Source organism: Hemibagrus wyckioides, linkage group LG16 (genome assembly GCF_019097595.1).
Source record: "Hemibagrus wyckioides isolate EC202008001 linkage group LG16, SWU_Hwy_1.0, whole genome shotgun sequence".
Classification (NCBI taxonomy): Eukaryota; Metazoa; Chordata; class Actinopteri; order Siluriformes; family Bagridae; genus Hemibagrus; species Hemibagrus wyckioides.
In genome coordinates, this window is record NC_080725.1 from 6,738,200 (window position 1) to 6,759,327 (window position 21,128).

The 21,128-nt window shown below is 38.1% G+C and overlaps 1 protein-coding gene across 1 annotated transcript; it reads right to left on the reverse strand.

Annotated features, from left to right (window-relative positions):
• Positions 1 to 6,920: 6,920 nt before the first annotated feature.
• On the reverse strand, positions 6,921 to 19,146 carry LOC131367319 (solute carrier family 46 member 3). The gene is made up of 6 exons (XM_058412669.1): positions 19,014 to 19,146; positions 18,662 to 18,861; positions 16,925 to 17,792; positions 14,063 to 14,146; positions 13,422 to 13,578; positions 6,921 to 9,013 (listed from the first exon to the last, which is right to left on the reverse strand). Exons 2-6 carry the CDS (start codon positions 18,848 to 18,850, stop codon positions 8,917 to 8,919), a joined length of 1,395 nt encoding a protein of 464 aa, XP_058268652.1. The 5' UTR covers positions 18,851 to 18,861; positions 19,014 to 19,146; the 3' UTR covers positions 6,921 to 8,916.
• Positions 19,147 to 21,128: the final 1,982 nt, after the last annotated feature.

Genomic DNA, 21,128 nt, shown 5'->3' on the forward strand with positions numbered 1-21,128 from the left:
ATTTTCACCAAGCCAGCAGATGAAGGAGTCCACACGTACACTACATCCGCTTCCTTCTCCAGCAGGAACTGCATGACTTGGGGGAAAGGAGGAAGGATATAAGTAGGGAGTGTCTTAAACAGATATCATTAGTAATGTTATAAGTTAATGAGGCTTCTTAATACACATAAGAGCAAGTGTGCCTCTGTTCCTATAGCTGAAAAAACCCATACCAGAGGTGGTTTAAATAGAGATAGCACACTCCCTAAAATATGAATAGCGCAGCACCTAAAGCTCAAAATTATGTATATTCCAGTAAAAAGAAACAGTCAACTTGTTGGTTAAAGAATTACCAGAAAATACCTGGCCTATCAAATTTCTACAGCGATGCATGTGTAGGTATACTGGCTGCTATGTTCTGTTCACTGGAAAGAAATGTATTTGTGCTGTAGCTTGGGCAAGAGACTACACATTATTATGTCATTTGTGAGATGTTAAGAGCCATTTAAAATCTGTGTTTAAAACGTCATTGTGTTGATCTTTGTGTTTCTGGTTTATGGGTCTTTCTTGAGTTAAGCCTGAATGAAAATAATTGCCTGTGAATGTTGTGAACATGGCTGTTAAGTAGATGACATTTACTCGAAAGACTGTCAATACTCACTATCAACAGTAGACATGCAGCAAAAGTGAAACTTGTGACAGAAACCCAAACTGGGGCAGATATAGAATAATAATTGTTCGCCTCACTGACCTTTCTGTGACTGCTGTCTCACAAGACGTAGTGTTCAATTTAAACATGACTTAGAAACCTGTAATTAGGATTGGACTCAGCGTGACGCGCTTCAAAGAGAATGGCCACTGGTCAGAAGCAAATTAGGCATGAGCAGTAAAAAGTGTTATTATGTGTGTGAATAGAGGCTGGAGTTCATGTCACTTGCTTTTTTCAGCACTAACTTGAACATGCAGCAGTTATTAATAAATGACCGTCTTTTTGGGCTCATCAAAGTATCACGGTAATCGGCTATTAATCAATTTCGATTTAGTTTTCAGAGGAACTTCCCAGTGCAGAGTGATTCCCAGTGCAGATGAGCCTTTTATAATGACCATGGAAATCCAGTCTAACCTCACAATAATCGCTCTTCTCTCATCACTAAAAAAAAGCAGGATTTGCAACACAATATCGCCTTGTCAAAAAAGATGACACGTCAAGACCTGAAATCCCAGGCAGCTTCACTCGTTCCGGCCTTGGATGTAGTGGAGTCCAACACATCTCAATTAGACTGAGCCTGTGGTTTGAAACTCCACACAGTGATCTATATTTGAGATTGAAAATAAAAAGCTTGTCAATTTGCCATGGAGATGTGGTTAAGGAAGAAGCAAGCTGAGAGAGAGAGAGAGAGGGAGAGGGGGGTGAGAGAGAGAGAGAGAGAGAGAGAGAGAGAGTAGTATGATATAATTACAGACTATGAGCGTGCTGACAACTAAATGGTAAATGATGAGTCTTGATGGGAACTTTATAAGAGAAATGAGGGAAAGAAATATGATGATACAAATTCTGTCATCTCTTATTTACTGTGAACACATAGATAGGTGTATAAAAGTAAAGTGAGGTTGCTTCATTTAGATGCCTCCTTCTCTCTCTCTCTCTCTCTCTCTCTCTCTCTCTCTCTCTCTTTGTACACAGGGTAATGGTGTATTCATTCAGTAGTCCAGTATGCATTTAGAAAAGTTTTCCCTCTGTAGCCAGACCACGACAACTCTATAATTACCCCTGTGGCACAAGTGCTTTCACTCTGCTCCTGCGTCACCTATGTACAAACATCTAGAAACTTCTTGCAGAATCTTTTCTGCAAGAAATTAGGAGCAACAAAAGTACACGGCAAAGATATAAGCTGATTCACAGAAAAGGTAAAGGATGATTGACTACTACTGAGGTTGTAACCTGAATGAAAGAGAAGTAAGATCTTTTCATGGTTCCATCCTTGTATGGTTTTACTCTAGAGGTCTAGCACCAATTTGCTTTTTAACTCATTCAAGCATGCCTGTGCTGTATTACTCACCGTCAGTTGAAGAAGCATGCTGTTGCTGGAACAGATGTGGCACATGTTTTGTTAGCTTATATTAGCATTAGGAGTGGAACTATGAAGAGATTTTAATCCAACAATCTAATATCTTGGTGTAACAGATTTTTGTTAAGTATTAGTTTCAGTTTGATATCAAAGGATGTATAAAAGTATCCCAAATGATATTTTTGCGTTCTAACTATAACATCTGAATTTTATTAAATCTGTGGAGAACTAAATATATTTTCCATCCATTCATCCATTTCTGAAACACTTATACAGGGAACCTGGAGTGTATCCCAGGGGACTCAGGGTACAAGGCAGGGGACACACTGGATGGGGTGCCAGTCCAATACAGGGCACAATCACACACACTCTACAGACAATTTAGAGATCCCAATCAGCCTGCCATTCATATCAGGGGAACTTAGTGTCTATCCCAGTGGACACCCTGGACCGGGTACCAACCCATCACAGCTGTGCACACACCCATTCACGCACTGCAAACAATTTAGAAATGCCAATCAACCTAGCAACACATGTGATTGGACTGGGAGAGGACACCAGAGTGCACAGAGGAATCCCCCAAAGCGTGAGGAGAACATGCAAACACCACGCTCAAGGCAGAGGTGAGAATCAAACCTCCAACCTTAGAGGTGCAAGGCCACCATGCCTCCTGCTAATTATTTTAACATGCACTAAAGAATTATTAAATGGTTGTACAATGCCTGCTCCATATAAAGCACTTTCTTTACACTTTCATTGTATTTTCCATTAGGCTCATAAATGTTAGGCACATGACTGATATGGTCAGGGCTTTGCTTTTAAGTTTTCCAGAAAGGAAACTATGTTTTAGATAGAATCTCTTTTGTGTTTTGTTAAATATCCTAAATATTTGTATCACTAACTCTTTCAACCTTCCTGAAATCTTATCTGCTATTTAACAAGCTTAGCACTGTCAACAATTACTCATGCTAGCTGAAGAAAGAAATCTAGCCTGTTTTGGTTCCATTTGCCTGCAAAATTAACAGATAATTTTAAAAGTTCTCCAGTTGAAGAAAATTCTGACTTTTGAAGGTCAACTGTTCAAAGCTATAAAGTTACTGTTCTTTTGCATGTAGGCAGAGGCTACTACTGAGCGTGTGAGTGTCACCCATTGACTTAACATCCACTTTATTAGAAACACCTGTACACTTGCATATTCTTGCCATCAATCAAAACAAACTCGAGATAAACCCTGGCATGGATGTTGGTAGAGGATGATCTTATTTGTTGTTTTTTCATAAACTGCTGAGATCCTGGGATTCTACACACATCAGCCTTTAGAGTTTACAGGGAATGGTGCTTAAAAGAAACTTGTGTTTGAGAGTTAAGTTTCAGTCTCTGGGATCAAACAGAACTGTTCAATGATGGAGACATGAGAGTGAACTCTTCTTAGCGACTGTTGAAAGAACCAGTCGAGGGTGTCTATGTGGTACTATCTACAGCAAGCCGATGCTGAACTGTAGGCAAGCAAGGCTCCAAGCAGAGGTAGGTCCATTAGGTGTAGAGGACAGAAAGAGTCAAGATCACTGGTCTCTCTGGATTAACATGTGTTTAACTTGACACACACAAACGAGAGAGAGAGAGAGAGAGAGAGAGAGAGAGAGAGACCACCACATCGCTGACCAACTGCACAACCATGACCAAGTTAAAGCAGTAAAGATGAATGAATACATGCATCATCTTTGGTGACTCAAACCTCTAACCTTACTTTGCTTTAATGGTACAACCCCCCCTTTTCATACACACACACACACACACACACACACAAACTAGTATTAATGTGTAATGTGTGGGCACTTACTAACAGCTGTGCCCTGTTTAATGACATGCCCCTCTGTTCTGTGCCTGTCTGTTATTAATGCCGCCAGGGTGGTTTGTGTGGGGGTGTGGAGGTGGTGGTGGGGGGGGTGTGAAACCTATATGGCAGATGAGAGACAGCACAGCACAAGCAGAGAGTGTGTATGCGAGCTAGAAAATGAGAATGGTTGAGTGAGAGTATACTTGAAAGAGAGAGCGTGCAAGAACAAAGCAGCCTCCCGCAGAGCTAGGGTTAGCTGTGGTGCCGAGTCAGCTACGAGGTGGAAAACAAAGAAACCCACCATCCTCTGACTCTAGGTCCTGTATTCTCCACATGCTTCATGCATTCATGCATTACTCCTTCGGAACTTTTTCATCAAGCCCAGGGAAGGCTGGGAATGGCCCAGCATTGGTTTAGGAAGAAATCATGCGTCAAATTGATCTGATTGCTGCAGAAGAAAATCCAGGATTACTTTTAACTCTGATCTCATAGTGTGCATTCACTCTGAAGACATAACTGCATTTTATATATTCTGAGTCTGATGTACTGATGTCTGTCATGACCAGCATTCTTTTTTTTTTTCTTTTTCTTTTTTACCAGTTTGTATTACAGTAGCTCTTCTGGATCGGACCAGACAGCCTAGCCTTTACACCTCATGTACATCAGTGAGCTATGGGCAGCCATGATCCTGTCACCACTGCACTAGTTGACCACTTTTGGTAGGTACTATCCACCCCACAAGACCTGATGCTTTTGGAGATCCTCTGACTCAGTCGTCTAGACATCACAGTCATTTTCAAAGTCACTCAGATCCTTACACTTGCCCATTTTTCCTGTTTCCATCACATTCATTTTGAGAAGTGACTGTTCACTCAATGCCAATGTGACAAGATAATCAATGTTATTCATGTAACATATAAGTGGTTTTAATGTAATGGCTGTTCGGTGTAGCTCTGTGTTTAATCCATCTTAAGCCATAGTTATGCAAAAATCATTAGTACAAGGTATCAATGCTGATGCATTTGTTCTGATACATCAAACATCTGGAACACATTACCAGTATCTAAATAATTTATTCACACTTCATCTATCTGACACTTTAACCATCTAAAACATTTTTTTTTTCACTTTAGCATGTAATTAACGTTTATTATTTGCCCTACATTAGCATTATTGTAATATGATTCACACGTTTGATTATAGCTTTTTAAGATTTTTTTTCCGTCTTCCTGTTACTGTTAAATATTACAGCTGTGCAGCATAAGTTGTCTTCAAAAAATAAAGCTTTTAATGGAACATACCCACATTCCACTTTTTTTAGGTCACAAGCTACCAGTTGAGAAACACTGAATTACACCAACCACAACACCATGACATTAAAACCACTGGCAGGTGAAGGGAATAACATTGCTTATCTCATCACAGTGGCACCTGTGAAGGGATGGGATATTTTAGACAGCACATGAACAGTCAGTTCTATAAGTTGACGTTTTCAAAGCAGGAAAAATGAGCAACTTTGACAAAGGCTAAAATGTGATGTTTTGACAACTAAGTCAGGGAATCTCCAAAACAGATGGGCATCACTTTTGCACCGGATACATGAGGGAAAGATGGTACCATGATTTACTATGGGAAACAGGCAAAACAGCAGATTCAGTGTGATGCTCTGGGCAGCGTTGATTAAATGATGCAGTGTTCTGCTGGGAACACCTTATGTCCTGACATTCATGTGAATGTGACATGCATCACCTACCTAAACACTGTTGCACAACAAGTAAACCTCTTCATGAAAACAGCACTCCTCTTTCAGCAGGATAATACTCCTTGCCACATTGCAAAAAATGTTCAGGAATAATTTGAGGAACATGACAAAGAGTTCAAGGTGTTGACTTGGTCTCCAAATTTCCCCAGATCTCAATGTGATCAAGCATCTGTGGGATGCTTGAACAAAAGTCTGATCCATGGACGCTGCACCTCACAACTTCCAGGACTTAATGGATCTGATGCTAACATATTGGTGTTAGATACCACATCACACCTTCAGAGGTCTTGCAGAGTCCATATTTTGACGGTTCAAAAAGACAAATCATTCATTGTTTAAAAAGCAATAAATTATAGATGTCTTTTAGTGAACCACGGTAAAGATGCTTTACCAGGGTACATGCCTCATGATGTCTTACTCACACACTGCCATCTAGTGGCCATTAAGAAAAGTGTCTGGAATAAAGCTCAATTTAAACTCGGTGGCAAACACCCTTTATTTATTTAGGGGAAAAAAAACATTATCCAGCTTTCTCATAGTGACATTCTTTACTTACAAATCAAAACACATAACACAAAAAAATGATGATACCCAGGCATACTACAATGTGTGAAATTAACATAATATCAATATCATTCACTTATGGCACACTACATTTTTTTTGCAGGTATTGCAATCTTTTAGCTTCTTCAATCTTTAAATTATCAATCACAAACTCTGATCCGGTGCAGAAGACTTGATGTGAAAACATATTGATACTGAACCTGTAAAGTCAACATTTATTTTTTGTTTCACATATATCACATCAATTTAAAGTAATAGAAGCATCTTTCAGTAGTGTGATATGATATTTTCATCCTATCACCTGCCCATATGTGAATCGTATGTAACATTCAATATGTGCCGTTAGACAGAAGACCCTTAGTCTTTTGTGTTGGACGATTATAACAATGCAGGTGAACATGACTTTTCTCTTGCATGGCCTAAAATTGCTTTAGTATGAGGCTTCGTGTTCTTCTTTTTCTTTTCTTTTTTTTTAGAAAAAGGACAGTATATTGAAAAAGAACAGTAAATGAGGGTTGACAATATTTTTTTATTATTATTATTATAAAAATTTGAGCATTTAAGAGTGAAGTACTTCTTAATGCAGGGACGTCAATCTCAGATTAAGTAACAGAACACATAACAATTAGGGTCCAGTGAAGCAGACTACATTAACAATTCCTCTTAAATGTGTTCCCTTATCAGCATCAAACTGAAAATTGTACTCTGAATAAACAGTTGGAATGCATGTTAAAAAAAAAAAGGAGAAAAAAACCCATATATATACACACCTATATGTAGTTTTCTGCCTTTACATACACCGATCATGCATAACATTATAGAAATAGCCTTTATTTGTCACATATACATTACAGCACAGTGTAATTCTTTCTTCGCATATCCCAGCCTTGGAGGTTGGGGTCCGAGCGCAGGGTCATCCATGATACAGCACCCCTGGAGCAGAGAGGGTTAAGGGCCTTGCTCAAGGGCCTAACAGTGGCAATTGGCGGTGCTGGGGCGTGAACCCCCGATCTTCCGGGCAACAACCCAGAGCCTTAACCACTTGAGCCGCCACCACCACCCATTATGACCACCTGCCTAATATTGTGTTGGTCCCCCTTTTGCTGCCAAAACAGCCCTGACCTGTCAAGCACTGTGTATTCTGACACCTTTCTATCAGAACCAGCATTAGCCTTTTCAGCGATTTGAGCAACAGTAGCTCGTCTGATCGGATCACACGGGCTATCCTTCTCTCCCCACGTGCATCAATGAGCCTTGGCCGCCCATGACCCTGTCGACGGTTCACCACTGTTCCTTCCTTGGACCACTTTTGATAGATACTGACCACTGCAGACCGGGAACACCCCACAAGAGCTGCAGTTTTGGAGATGCTCTGATCCAGTCGTCTAGCCATCACAATTTGGCCCTTCGTCAAACTCACTCAAATCCTTACCCTTGTCCATTATTCACGTCACCGCTCAGTGGTCATAATGTTATGCCTGATAGATGTATGTATATATATATATATATATATATATATATATATATATATATAGTGTCAAATCGTTTAGTATTTAGAAATAAATGTTAGCACATTGCACCTAGCTGAGCAACTGAGAGGTTTAATAAGCTGTGTTTATGGTCCTGAGTTTATTGCTCTACTGCCCCCTAGTGGAATAACAAACTATTTAAACGTTTTTCTTTTCTTTCTTTTTTTTTTCAAATCTTTCAATTCATTTACATCCCATAAGATGGTTTTCATATTGAATATTTGTATATTTGAATATAGAATATTGACTTCTAATTTATTTGACAGTTCTACCTGAACCTCTATTTTTGACCTATTGACACAGCCAAGCCATCTGTCAAAAAAAAACACACAGATAGGCCAGGATGTGGTTGGAAACATCAGAAACACGCAGCTTAATATAAAGCACTAACCACCAAATACTCCAGACATGACTTGCAACTCATGTCATTTAGACTTCACCTCACTTAAAATACTTACACTTCACTTCTTACCAAACAAGGATTAAAAAGGTGTTCAGTAGCAGCGCAGTTTAAAGCTGCTTCTTTTCAGACAGAATAAAAAAGCAGAAAGGTTTGACAATACCAGGACACTTCACCCCATCCTTTTACACTCTAATGAAATGACGTCCTTCTGATATTTCCTTATAGCAAACCTAACTATATAAAGGCACTTCCTAAAACTTGGAACACCATGAAAACTTATTCTAAAAATCTAATTAGAAATATAATCTAATGATAATCAGGTTATTGCTAATGTCTTATTTCATTCTCTTGTAGAATGCTGCCGATATATAATATTTTTTAATATTAAAAAAAATATCTTATTTGAAAAAAAAATAAAATAAAAATAAAAGTGAAAAAAAAAAATTAAAAATCTAATTTTTATATATTTTCCAAAGATTTCACGGATAAAATTCTTCTGCAAACATAGCTTGCAAAGAACTGAAAATACATTTCTCCAGAAATGTAAAGTGCAACATGACCTTGAGTACCCTTACTAAGTATATTTAGATCTAGTCAGCATTTTTTTTTTTGTTGTTGTTGTTAATACCCTTACTAAGCATTTTCACATATAACCACAACATTCCTAAAGTCATGGCTTTAGCAATATATAAAGTGCAAAATGTAACATCTCTGAATACACACAGTTGTCTCATGGCACACAGACAAACTGGTGAGAGGCATCTTCCCTTTTTTTAGGCAACAGGTGCGTTGTCCGTTTCTTGAGTTTCCTCTTCTGGCAAAAGACTCTCAGTTTCAGTAGAATTTTCCAGCCCCAAGAATCGAAGAATGCTGAAATAAACGTGAAGTGAAACATTAGAGACACTACATAAGTACCTAGTAATATATGTACATACATCTGTCAGTATTACAAAAAATGTTTGACTGATTGCCTGCCGCATTCTACTCATTTTTGTCATTTAGTAACAATTTGCATTTGCTTTTTTTTTTTTTTTTGGCTTATGAGCATGTAATTTCAAGTAAAATCAACATAACTGAAATGGTTCAATTTTGCACAAATAAAACATTTTTCTCAATTCATTTGAGTCAATTTTATTTCATTATGTCATGCAAGAGCGCATATATTACTTACATAAATCTAAATACGGTAAACAGTAGAAACTATCTATCTAAACATCACTTCTTGTTCCCGTTTTAAAACGTGATTTTGCGAATTATTTATTATTTTATTGCTAAATGGCTGATAACATCCAAAAGGCTCAAACTGAAAGTAGAACTTCAGTGAGAGAATGGAATTACAACAGCCTTCATAAAGACTGAACTCAGCATGACTTAAATAAATGTACCACCCTCTCTACTGAACATGCAAACACACACACAAGTACACACACACACACACACTCATACATCTGACTCAGAGACACAAAGACATTTATCCTAATGACCTTTACCATGAAACGCAATCTAGCAAAGAGTAATAGAACAGCCGTAAGCCTTTAAGCCAACAAACAAAGGGAAATCCAAGACAGCCAAAATGTAAATAAGTTCTGAAACCCCGTACACAAACCAAAAGCCCCACATCAGTAAGGTGCAAACTGTATTCATTTCGCCTCAACCTGCCTCTGTAACTCTCAACTTTGACACTACAAACATATTATAAGGAAAGAAAAAGATGTGCAGCACCACTGCAAGCTCAAGGTTCTCTTCTGGTTGGCGTGTGTGGATGTGTACATGCCTGAGAGTCCAATCAGTTCAAGCAAACATGAAAACCCAAAAATAAAATAAATAAATAAGCAAAATGGGGTTTTAGCCACATATTTACATGAATGAATGTAATCCTGATGTTAAAGCATATAAATACTCCTGTTGAACCAGTGTTAATGTATTCACTGATAGAGACTTCAAAGCACTTCTGTACATCACTCTGTTGAAAAGAGCATCTACAAAATGCCAGAAATGTTAAAATAAAAAAAGTAAATGTAAAATACTACTAATCATTTCCTTTTTAAAAAAAAAATCATATTTGTTTCTGTGATACTTAATGAACCACTGAATCGGATTGGATCGTGTTGAAATTTTCAAAATGACTGCCAAAAATATTTCATTAATGTGCCATGAAGTGCAGTATTCTTACTCTAACATTATATTCTTGTAAGTGCAGTGGGGCGAAAAAAAGGAATATGTGGTCTGTCAGATCATAGATCTGACATAGATCAGACTCATAGATTACACAAAATGGTTATGTTTCCTAACAAAACGTGATTTTATTCCTTATACTAAACTTGGGTTTCTATTTACTAGATTGAGTGATATAGAGTGAGTGTGATCAATTCATTTAGCATTAATATAAACCAATTACTCTGAATCTCACGAGGATGGTAGAATAATACAGTGGTAATGTGTCTGTTGCAAAACACCAGTGTCATCGTTTCATTCTCAGCTCAGGAGTAAGCTCAGGCTTACGTTGTATTCAGAGCTTTGAAAATACACACTCAGATCATGTTGGATGAATGAAAACCAATCGTGTGAATGTCACTCACATGGAACCGATGTACACATTTAAATGATAAAAATTCAAGCTGTCCTGTGCTTATTCCAAGACTCCTATTCTCAACAGCTTCATCCTCTCAACACTCTGAAGTACTGTTAACTTTAAAGTACACCGCACAGTAGAGCAGCCATCCATAATAGGACAAGTTCCCCTTTGAGTCTGGTTCCTCTCATCGATTCTTTGTGTTGATTTTAGGGAAATTTTCCTCACTGCTCTTACCTTTGGCTTAATCATTAGAGATGAAACCCATAACATCCGTATTTCTGTAAAGCTGCTTGGGGACGATATCTATTGTTAAATCAGCTATATGAAATTAAACAGAACTGAAAGTCTTTTCCAGATGTTTTCTAGTTAATCATAATAATCTTTCTCACATGATGACCACAGGGCTAATGGCTGCGCCTCATTTCCCAACAGAACTTTACGTAACTGCCTTGTGTAAAACTAGAACCCTATTTGTCACTTGTGTTTCTATTGCGGGGGAAACTAGAAACCTGGATCATAACACTGACTGAACCGTAATGTATCATGGTCATATGCGTCCAGTCACAGTGACATATGTGTTGTATGTTACCATGGTAACAACTGTTGTAATGGTATAACAGCGGTGGTATGGCGAAACAGACAGTTGGTGTGGTATTTTAGTTATGAGGAAGCAAAACATGTAGAAAGCCCCTGGACTGTTTGTATTCTTTCTGGACATGATCTACTTATTTTTTACAAGGACATTCTTTTGGTCGTTATGTTACAGATCACATACTAGACATCACAACTGCTGTGTTAAACAGCGTATACATGTATAACAAGCATTTTATGAACACTGACATGTAATGAATGAACAACTGTGCAACTGTCCATGACCACTCATGATGTGATTTGGCATCTGTAATGACAGTTCTGACATGGTTATGTCAGTTAGATGTCAGTCTTATAAGTAAGTAAGCTGCTGTCCATGTGAATGTAAATCAGGGTAGTATGTGTCTTATACAAACCTGCATGATTTTTGGACTTTGGACATTTGAAATATGGCATAATACAAATATATAAAAATGGAGCACTAGGCAAATGCATTATACATGCTTTTACATTCAATATACTTCAAAAATATCACCACTAATAGCCTTTTTCCATAACAATTACTCAGCATTATTTAAATAAGAAAGAATCTATCACGCACTCATGGCACATCAGAATAGTGATGTTTCTGTGACTCAGCATGATAAGAGAAAATAAAAAAACAGCCCTAGTTCTGAACAAAACAAGCCTTTAAAAAAAGAGAAAGAATGCCTTTACTGTCACCACAGCCCTGTCGAATTCTCTAATCTGACTGGTCTGAAGGTAATGATGAATGGCTCTAGCAATAGCCAGCTTTAATTTACGTTAAATGTTTATATCTTATATATTATAGTATCTATAGTAACCTATCAATCATAGAGACTGTGCCAGATGATCCAAACTTTTTTTTTTTATCTGTTTTCAAAGAAAATCTAATCTTTCATAAAGTAAAGCTTTCGTGGAAGGAGTCTTAAATGTCAGCATTTGTGTCAGTAATATCAATACTTCTTCTGCCATGGGAGAATCTTCAGGACAGAGGACTTTGCACGTTCTGGCTTCTTGGAAACATAACATGACACTGGAAAGTACAAAGTCCTCTGTCCTAAAGCTACAATATTTTTGTATTATCAACTTCAAGAGAAAGAAAAAAAGAGAAGATGATTAGAGAACTGTTTATAAAGATAGTGAAATTGGAACTTTAGTGAAACGTTTTGATGAAGAAAAAAATTCCAGTGTTGAAAAATCATGTGGTTGTTGTTGATCTTTCGGCTGCTCCATACATTTGAGGAGCTGCCAAAGTGGACCACACAACAACTTGGCACAGATTTTATGCCAGATACCCTTCCTGATTCAAACCTACCATTTTTTTATCCACGCTTGGAACCAGCACTGCATCCAGTGGCTGGGGTTTGGGCACTGGCTGGGAATCGAACCTGGGCCTTCTGCATGGTAGGCAAGAAACCAACCACTGAGCCACCAGTGCCCTTTGAAAGTCAAGTGGTGACTGTATTAAACACAACAGACATCACTTATAAATGTTTTTATGGTCAATTAGCTCACTTTTCATGTCAAACCATGTTTATTTTGACCAGGAACAATGTGCTGTTACTTTAATGCAGAGTGAGCAGCATAGCAAAAATAGACTCTGCCACTGCTGCTTCTGTTCACACCTGTACAGTGCTGACCCACTGATCCGATCGCATTTTGACAATAACAGAATCACGCAAACCCTGAGATATTCATAAAAGCCTACAATTTTTCCAAATTACCAGATTTTCTGCAGATTTGGGCCATCTCACATTGTGAGAAGTTGTCCCAACACACATTCAGCCAGAGCCCACTTCCATTCAAGTGCATCCAACTTGAGTTAGTAATTATTATAGAGTCTTCAATGCTGATAGTTTAAAAGAGGAATCCTGTCCTTGCCATTTCACCAATTCAAGTAGCTTTCCATTAAAAAAAAAAAAAAGCAAAAGGTTGCTTTGCAAATATTGAGAAAAGCTTCAGCAAAATCAAGCATGTCTGGCTGCAACAATCCCAAAAAAGCTCTGTGAAATACTGGAGGGACTGAATAATGCCAGGTATGGATAAGGCCTCTGTACCCTATAGAAAACCATATGCACACATGCTTACCCCAGCAGACTCATGGGAATGAGGCAGAATCCACCAGCCAGGATGAAGGCAAAGCCGGAAAACCAGGACACTGTGGCGGCATAGATGCTGTTGAATACTGCGGTTGCCACTGTAGTTGTCAGGTTATCAATGGCAGTCACACATGCAAAGAGTGCACCTTAAGCAAGCAGAGAAAAAGAAATATTAACCCCTGCTTATATTATTTAAGAGATAATGCATTAAATTAGAGAAAAACCAGTGTTTCACCAGATTCAAATGGATCCAGGGTTGAGGATACTGACTTCTAAAACAGATCTCACTATTAAATGCGTGATAAGCAACTGAGTTGTACCAAGTTACAGTACACGAGGCCTCTGAGACTGGGTCTGGAAACCTCTCCAAAATGGTCTATCTTTTTTTTAAATTTATTTTTATTCATTTTTTTTTATATAGTTTTTGCTTGTGTCCAAAATGGAGAAGCAAACTTAAAACTATATTTTTTTTGTCCTGAAGTTTAAAGGACTGAAAATTCAACAACTAGATACGACTGAGGGAATGTACATCTTTATAAACAGCAGGAAGAGGAGAGCACTTACGACACGGAAAACTAGTTGAGTAAGAGATTTTAGTCACAAAACAGTGGTTTAAGTCCTTAAACATACCCTGCTCACTCTTCGAGACTACCTTCGACATCATGGACCGCATGACAGGGAACGGCATGATACCCAGGAGCATGGGAATCCTCACTAAAATAAAATTCACACACATTAGTGTAAACATACATAGCAAATTGTCAGTCAACATATTTGCAGTGATAACTTAGCCACAAAAGAAGCACCTATAAAGATAACAGGTAGTCAAATTGACATTAAGCATTTGAGAGTATGTTATACGAGAAACCCTTGCTTAGTTAAGGTAGGTTTTTGCTGAAAAACACGAATTACTTCTAATAGTCAGTAGGGATTTCATTGATTCCAGTGTAGAGCATGTAACATGAACATGCAAACCTCCCTAATAAAATATGCTTAAACTGAAATAAGTGTGCATGTTCTTATGATAAACATACTTCCTGTAATGCTACTGAGTGCCACATGTGCAGCACTGACAACAAAATGCAACTGAACCCTGACAATACTGATCTTTTTAATACGGTCCCTTTCTTTTTTTAATTTGATTCATTAATTGTTCTGGTTCTAATAGTAGAGCTGTTTATTATTTCGACAAACATCAAAATATCTTTCAGTGGATAACTGCATGTAAACTGATTTACTCTAGACATCAGGAGATGTCAGTAATAGAACTGGTGTATATGTGCAGTTAGTAAAGCGTGGTTACAGAGGGCTTAAATAAGAAATCACTGAAATGCAATAGAATATATGGACACTGCTGACAGAAATGCATTATTATTATTATTTATATTTTTTTTTTTTTGATTAAAAAAGATCACAGCTGCACTATATGGGCAAACATTTGTGGACACCTGAACAGGACACCCTTATGTGTTTTTTACCCAAACTGTTGCCACAAACTCTGAAGCACACAGTTGTATAGAATTTCTTTGTATAGTGTATCATTACAATTTCTCTTTACTCACATAAACATGTTCCAGCATGACAATGCCCCTGTGCATAAAGCGATGTCCATCAAGACATGGTTCGCCAGTCAAAGTTGGAGTGAAAGCACTGCACAGAGCCCTGACCTCAACACCCTTAAACACCTCTGAGATGAATTTCAACATCAACTGCAACCCTCCTCATCTGACATTACTGCCAGATCTCACTAATGCTCTCATGGCTCAAGGGACAAATCCCAACAGGCATGCTCCAAAACCTTCCCAGAAAAGTGAAGCTTATTATAACAGTAAAACGGGGGATCAACTCCATGTTAATGCCCATGGTTTAGGAACGAGCATGTGTGGGTGTGATGGTCAGGTGTCCACATACTTTTGACTATATGGAGTACTCTGTGTTTCATGCTAAGCTGAAATACAAAATACAGCATGTTTTTAGGTTAACTATGACATGCAGGAACAGTGCCTCACTGAAATCAAAATGCACTTTCAGCACATTTAAGAGGAAAAAAAACATGTCCTTGAGAGATTAGATATGGGTAAATCGATGGGAGTTTAACATGCTGGGAGTGACTGCTGATCAAATACACATTTCAATACATCACTCCTGCTGCTACTGAAAACCATCTGTACATAGGAGGTTTTCTGGTTTACCAAGGATAAAAGAGTGGTGATAAAAAATGAAGAAATTGACCTGTTTTGCTCTGAGCCTGGTTATCATTTACATTACAGAAGCATATTTTTTGAATGTTCACTAAGATGGAGTTATACTGCTTTTTCAGAAAATAAGGTTGAATTCAAAAACTGCGAAGAAATGCATAGAGGTCACTTTTGTGTTTGCAGAACCACAATATACATGTTGATGTGTGTATTTAACTCGATACAACACAACAGACATGCTGTTATAGGAAAATAATCACTTACAGAAATGGTATGATGTAGCCTGAGTTACTCCTACCACCCCATTATTATATGTGATTTCTTATATTATATTTTCCCTTTCCCATGTATAAATGACTTTAGTAAAGTATTTCATCGTTGTATTGAAATTCTTTTCTTTGTATATTTATATTCCTTTTTCATTCTTATTAGATTTATTTTATGATGAAGACGATTGATAAAGCATTTCAGTTTTGTTGTGTATGTGACAAATAATTTGAATTCTTCATTTTTAATTCTTTTTTCCCCCATAACAGCACGTCCTGAAGTGTTTTGTTACTCTAATATCACAGCAATTTGACAAGGATTACAAATTAATATCAATAAAAAGAAAAAGAACACCTCAGTATACTACTCTCAGATTTCAACAGCTATAAACGGCTGTTCCTTCACCAGGCTTCATTTTTTTTTCTCTCTCTTAAGGCTAATAAGACAGAAATGCAGCTTGTCGTGTTACCCAGAAACCACAAAGATGTCTGCCCTGAAGACTTTCCTGTTTTGGGGAAAGTTACAGTTACAGTTTTATCCATTTTCGCTACATCAATGATTGCACTTGGTTTTTCAATCCATTTATGCGGACTGCCATAACATAAATGTCTGTGTAAGTTGTTACTGTATAAATGGTGACATACTACCATCTGTGGTCTGACACTTTAGTGGCGGAATAAATTTCTCCTAGATGTCCATATAGCTGAGACACCATCTTCAAACCACATCAAAAGATCTAACGCTTCCTGATGGACTGTGCTTTTCTTGCTATATTACCTCCACATCACAGTTCTAGACTGATTGTATTCTAAGTCTGTAATCTAGTGAACCAGTATCAGGATGTATTCATTAATAAAGACTTCCTTAAATTGCTTTGGAGAATGGCAGTTTGTGCCAAACGCCGGAAATGTAAATGTAAACGTATTAGTCTTACAAATCAATATATACAGATAAACAGTGGGTTCTTTTAAGTTTGAATGTGTGCAGTCATAAACAGATACTATAATGAATTCATTGGAAAGTTTACCAAGAAACATCAAAAGTGTGGTCTTGACGAAGGCCATCATAACCAAGCCAGTGAAAACGGATAACATCCCAATGAAGATGATGGGTGTTTCAGAGAGGCAGCGTGACAGCACGTACACACCAAGGAAGCTGACGGCGAACACAGCTGTGGAGAGAGCTGAACCATAGCCAATGAGGATCTCATTCCAGCACAGGGGTTCATTCAACTCGTACAGCGTGACCAAACTCAGGCCTCCAAAGTACGCAAAGCTGAATGAACTGAAGATGATAATCAAGAGTGCAAGCAGGCAGTTCTTTCTCCTGCTTCCTTGAGCAAAGAGGCTATAGATCCCAAGTGCAAGCTTCTTCAATTTATGAGTGTTAATTTCAGCATTGGCCACACTGTCAATCACCCTGCTCTCCTCCAGAATAAAGACTGCATATAGCAGATTGAGCACATGGAACATGGCAGCAGTGAGAAAGGGCCAGTTAAATCCTGTGGCATGTAAAAAGTAGCCAGTGGAGATTAAGGCCACGCCAGATAGAAGCCCGAGCATCATGTCCAGCCCGGCCATACGTAGCATCTTCTGCTTTCCATCTTCAGACAAATCAGCCACGTAGGAGAAGCAGCCACCAAGCATAGTGCCTATACCGCCGAAGAAGGAGCTGACTATGGATGCTACGATTAACAGGTAGAGGTTAAGCTCAAAGATGGACACTGCTAGGAAGCACAAGCAGTAGACCAGAGAGCCTATGAGAGGGAGAATGATGGTGATTTTACGTCCACGCTGATCACTATAAGCCACCAGGACAAGGGTCATCAGGAGACTGGGGATCACGGAGAAAAGTTCTGAGTACATGGAGAACAGCGAGGCCGCTTTTTGCACTTCCTGAGAAAATACAAAAAGTACAGCAACTGAAAAAACAAATAATCATAAAAGGGAAACAAATCAGACTATGGGGCAAATACATGAGACAGAAAGCAATGCTACTTCAAGCCGACCACAAAGGTGTCCTTTAAAGTGCATGAAAAAAAACCAGAAAGTGGAAAGAGGAAGCAGAATGCAGAAGTTACTAGAACAATTAATAATTTTGGCATGCACAAGCATAGAGAATTGAAAAAGTCTAATATAGCCTACAGCATGGCCCTCTCCCTTAGCACACAGTTGTTTTTAAAGAAAAAACTCCCACTGAACGACTTTATAATTAACATTTCATCTTCTTTGGAGTTCTAGATTTGTTTGTACAGAAATTCTGTAGATTTTCTTTTAGCTTTAAAAACTTTTCTTAGACAAATTGGATTATTTTTAGTTAACAGTTTCCTACATTACATACAATGCTGTTTGACTGCCTGAGACGTTACTCATCAGTAAGTAAAGAGAGTGATGCAGCAGAGCTTTGGTCTTTATCTGTCTACACTCTCTTCAAACCAATAAAATTCCAAAGCCTCGACTTTCAATGAATACCGTCAAATTCATCAAGCTTGTAATCTTGCATATCACTAATTATGTAGCTGAGTCTCTCAGACCTAGATCAAATTTCTCCTGAACATGACATTTTGACAGCAAAACCTGTACGCAATGCTTATATATTTTGATTTTTTTTTTCTCCTATTAAGCAGCACTGTAGCTGCACTAATGATGTCTTCTAACAGGAATAACAGGAAAATCAAGCAACAGCAGAAACACAGAGCAGACTTTTCCTTTAAATAAAGTGAGTAACCTGAGTTATGACAAAGGATTCGAAGGAAAAGACTCACATTATATTGGCTGGAATGGTTGCTGCTGTTCGTGCCGCACTGGGAGGAAGTGTCTATCACAGGGTACGAGGTGTTGGTGATCTGCTGCCACAGACGGCGGTACACATACTGCTGCACCAGAGGATAAACCATAAAACTGCCAAAGGCGTACACAGCCACCACCGGCTCCACCAAGTACAATCCCTTCATTCCGCCAGACACTGTGGATGGAAGACAAGGAGAGCAAGAAGTGCCATGCGTTACCACCAAATCTACTGTCACACAATTAGTAGTCAAACCCCATGGTCTTAATCTACCCATTCTCCCCCAACATCCACTTCCATAGCATACTAGGGGGAAAAAAAAAGTCTACCTCAGATGTCCGATGAAGTAAACTGTCGATATTGTGCATATGTGATGATAATAATAATAAACCTAACTGCTTATTAAATTATATAGCCGCCAATATGAGCTGTTCCTGTTTACGGCGCATCCTGGTATCTGATTGGACAATTCTCTTGTCACCGCCCATTGTGTGGGCTTCGGGTTTAGCCAATCACATTAAATGGGCTTGTTCAAAACAGTCAGTTTTTAATCACGAGTATAACTGTGTGACCCAGTCCTATATGTGCTGCATGAATTAAGCATCACTGGAGCCAAAGTTGGAAATGAAAATGTGTAAAATGGCAATATTAAGTAAATTAATTTGAATTAAATGGTTTCATTACATCACTGCCTAGGCTAAATTACTGTTACTAATATGCATTTGCGCTCTCTTCAGTAGACACCACGCTGGAAAGATGACAGAGCAAACCTGCTTGTTACATGTACCCTCGGTACTGTGCTAATTTTGCAGTCTAATGAGTTATATTTATTTAGTTATGAGATATTAATCCGTCGTTTGCATAGTCCTCCAGCTGTTTGTCAGCCCATGGGGGGAGGTGCCACCTGTCTGTCAGCTCATGGGGGGCGGTGCCACCTGGCTGTCAGCTCATGGGGGGCGGTGCCACCTGTCTGTCAGCCCATGGGGGGCGGTGCCACCTGTCTGTCAGCCCATGGGGGGAGGTGCCACCTGTCTGTCAATCTGTCATTGTGCGAGACGCATTCGGTTCATTTTAGTGCATTTTTGCCAACTAATGAACTAATGGATTCTTTGAAATGTTTATCTAACAGAAAGGCATGTTTAAAAAAAAAAGATCCAGATTATTGTTTACAAACAGAGGAATTTCTCGTTCCTGGTTAATACTACTACTACTACTACTACTACTAATAATAATAATAATTATTATTATTATTATTATTATTATTGTTGTTGTTGTTGTTGTTGTTGTTGTTGTTGTTGTTATTATTATTATTATTATTCAACTGAATAATAATAATGATCTGTTATCATTGTTATTATTTTTATGTTTTAACGATGCATAAATATTTTTTTCAGATGAATAATATGCATGCATTGTTTCTTTTAGTTTATGTACCAACTTTTTCCCCCTTATTCCTTTATTTAACCCGCTATAATGTTAAATATATTTTATCACAATCATTTCATCATGAATAGCCCTACCGTTTTTAGGGACACCTGTCGAGACACACACACGAGCTAAATCATCTGCTGCCCTCTACTGCACAGTGATGTTACTACAGGAGGCCCTCGACAGCTCAAGTGTTCAGGTAGGTTTAGTGTTTTCTAATGAAATTAGTTATTAATTATTAACAATTATTCAAATATGTCTAGGTGAATTACAGCAAACATAAACAAACACTGCTACAACATTCGCAACAATCTGCCTGTACAGTGTTGCCTATGAGCAGCAATCAGTCTATCTGTGCATTCAAGACAACTTGAACAGGAGACAGATATGTACAGTTGGCCTACAGTCTTAAATCACTGATGGAAATAACTAGACACGGGTACACAAAGTGGTGGTACCTTAAGTGGTTAAGGCTTTGGGTTGTTGGTCAGAAGGTTGGGGGTCAAGCACTGCAAAAGCTTACACTGTTGGGCCCTTGAGTAAGGCCCCTTAACCCTCTCTGCTCCAGGACCGCTGTATCACAAATGACCCTGTGCTCTGAATCCAACTTCCAAAGCTGGGATATGTGAAAAAAAGAAATGAATTGTGCTGCAATGTATATGTGACAAAAACAAAGGCTTCTTCTAAACAACTCTCAAATTATAAGGGAGGAAAAAAAAACATTAAACAAACACAGAAATAAAAATGATAAATATGAAATTTAATGATCTTTGAATTATTTTATATTAAAGATTGTTTGTTTCTTTTTGTGTCAATCGAAATTAATGTTACGAAAGCAGATGTGTGAAAGCTTTGACGTATTAAGAAAAAAGAGGGAAAAGGCAACAATTACATTACATTAATAATAATAATAATAATAATAATAATAATAATAATAATAATAAGCATCATCATCATCATAATCATTATGCCAGATTTTGCCTGTTAAAATCATATTTCACAATTATTCACTAATT

Excerpts from the sequence above, each read along its gene's own strand:
- LOC131367319 (XM_058412669.1), bottom strand. The coding sequence starts at position 18,850 with ATGAAGGGATTGTACTTGGTGGAGCCGGTGGTGGCTGTGTACGCCTTT. Across the intron at positions 13,579-14,062 it reads AGTCTCGAAGAGTGAGCAGG|GTGCACTCTTTGCATGTGTG; the intron begins GTATGTTTAAGG and ends TGCTTGCTTAAG. Across the intron at positions 9,014-13,421 it reads ATTCCCATGAGTCTGCTGGG|CATTCTTCGATTCTTGGGGC; the intron begins GTAAGCATGTGT and ends CGTTTATTTCAG.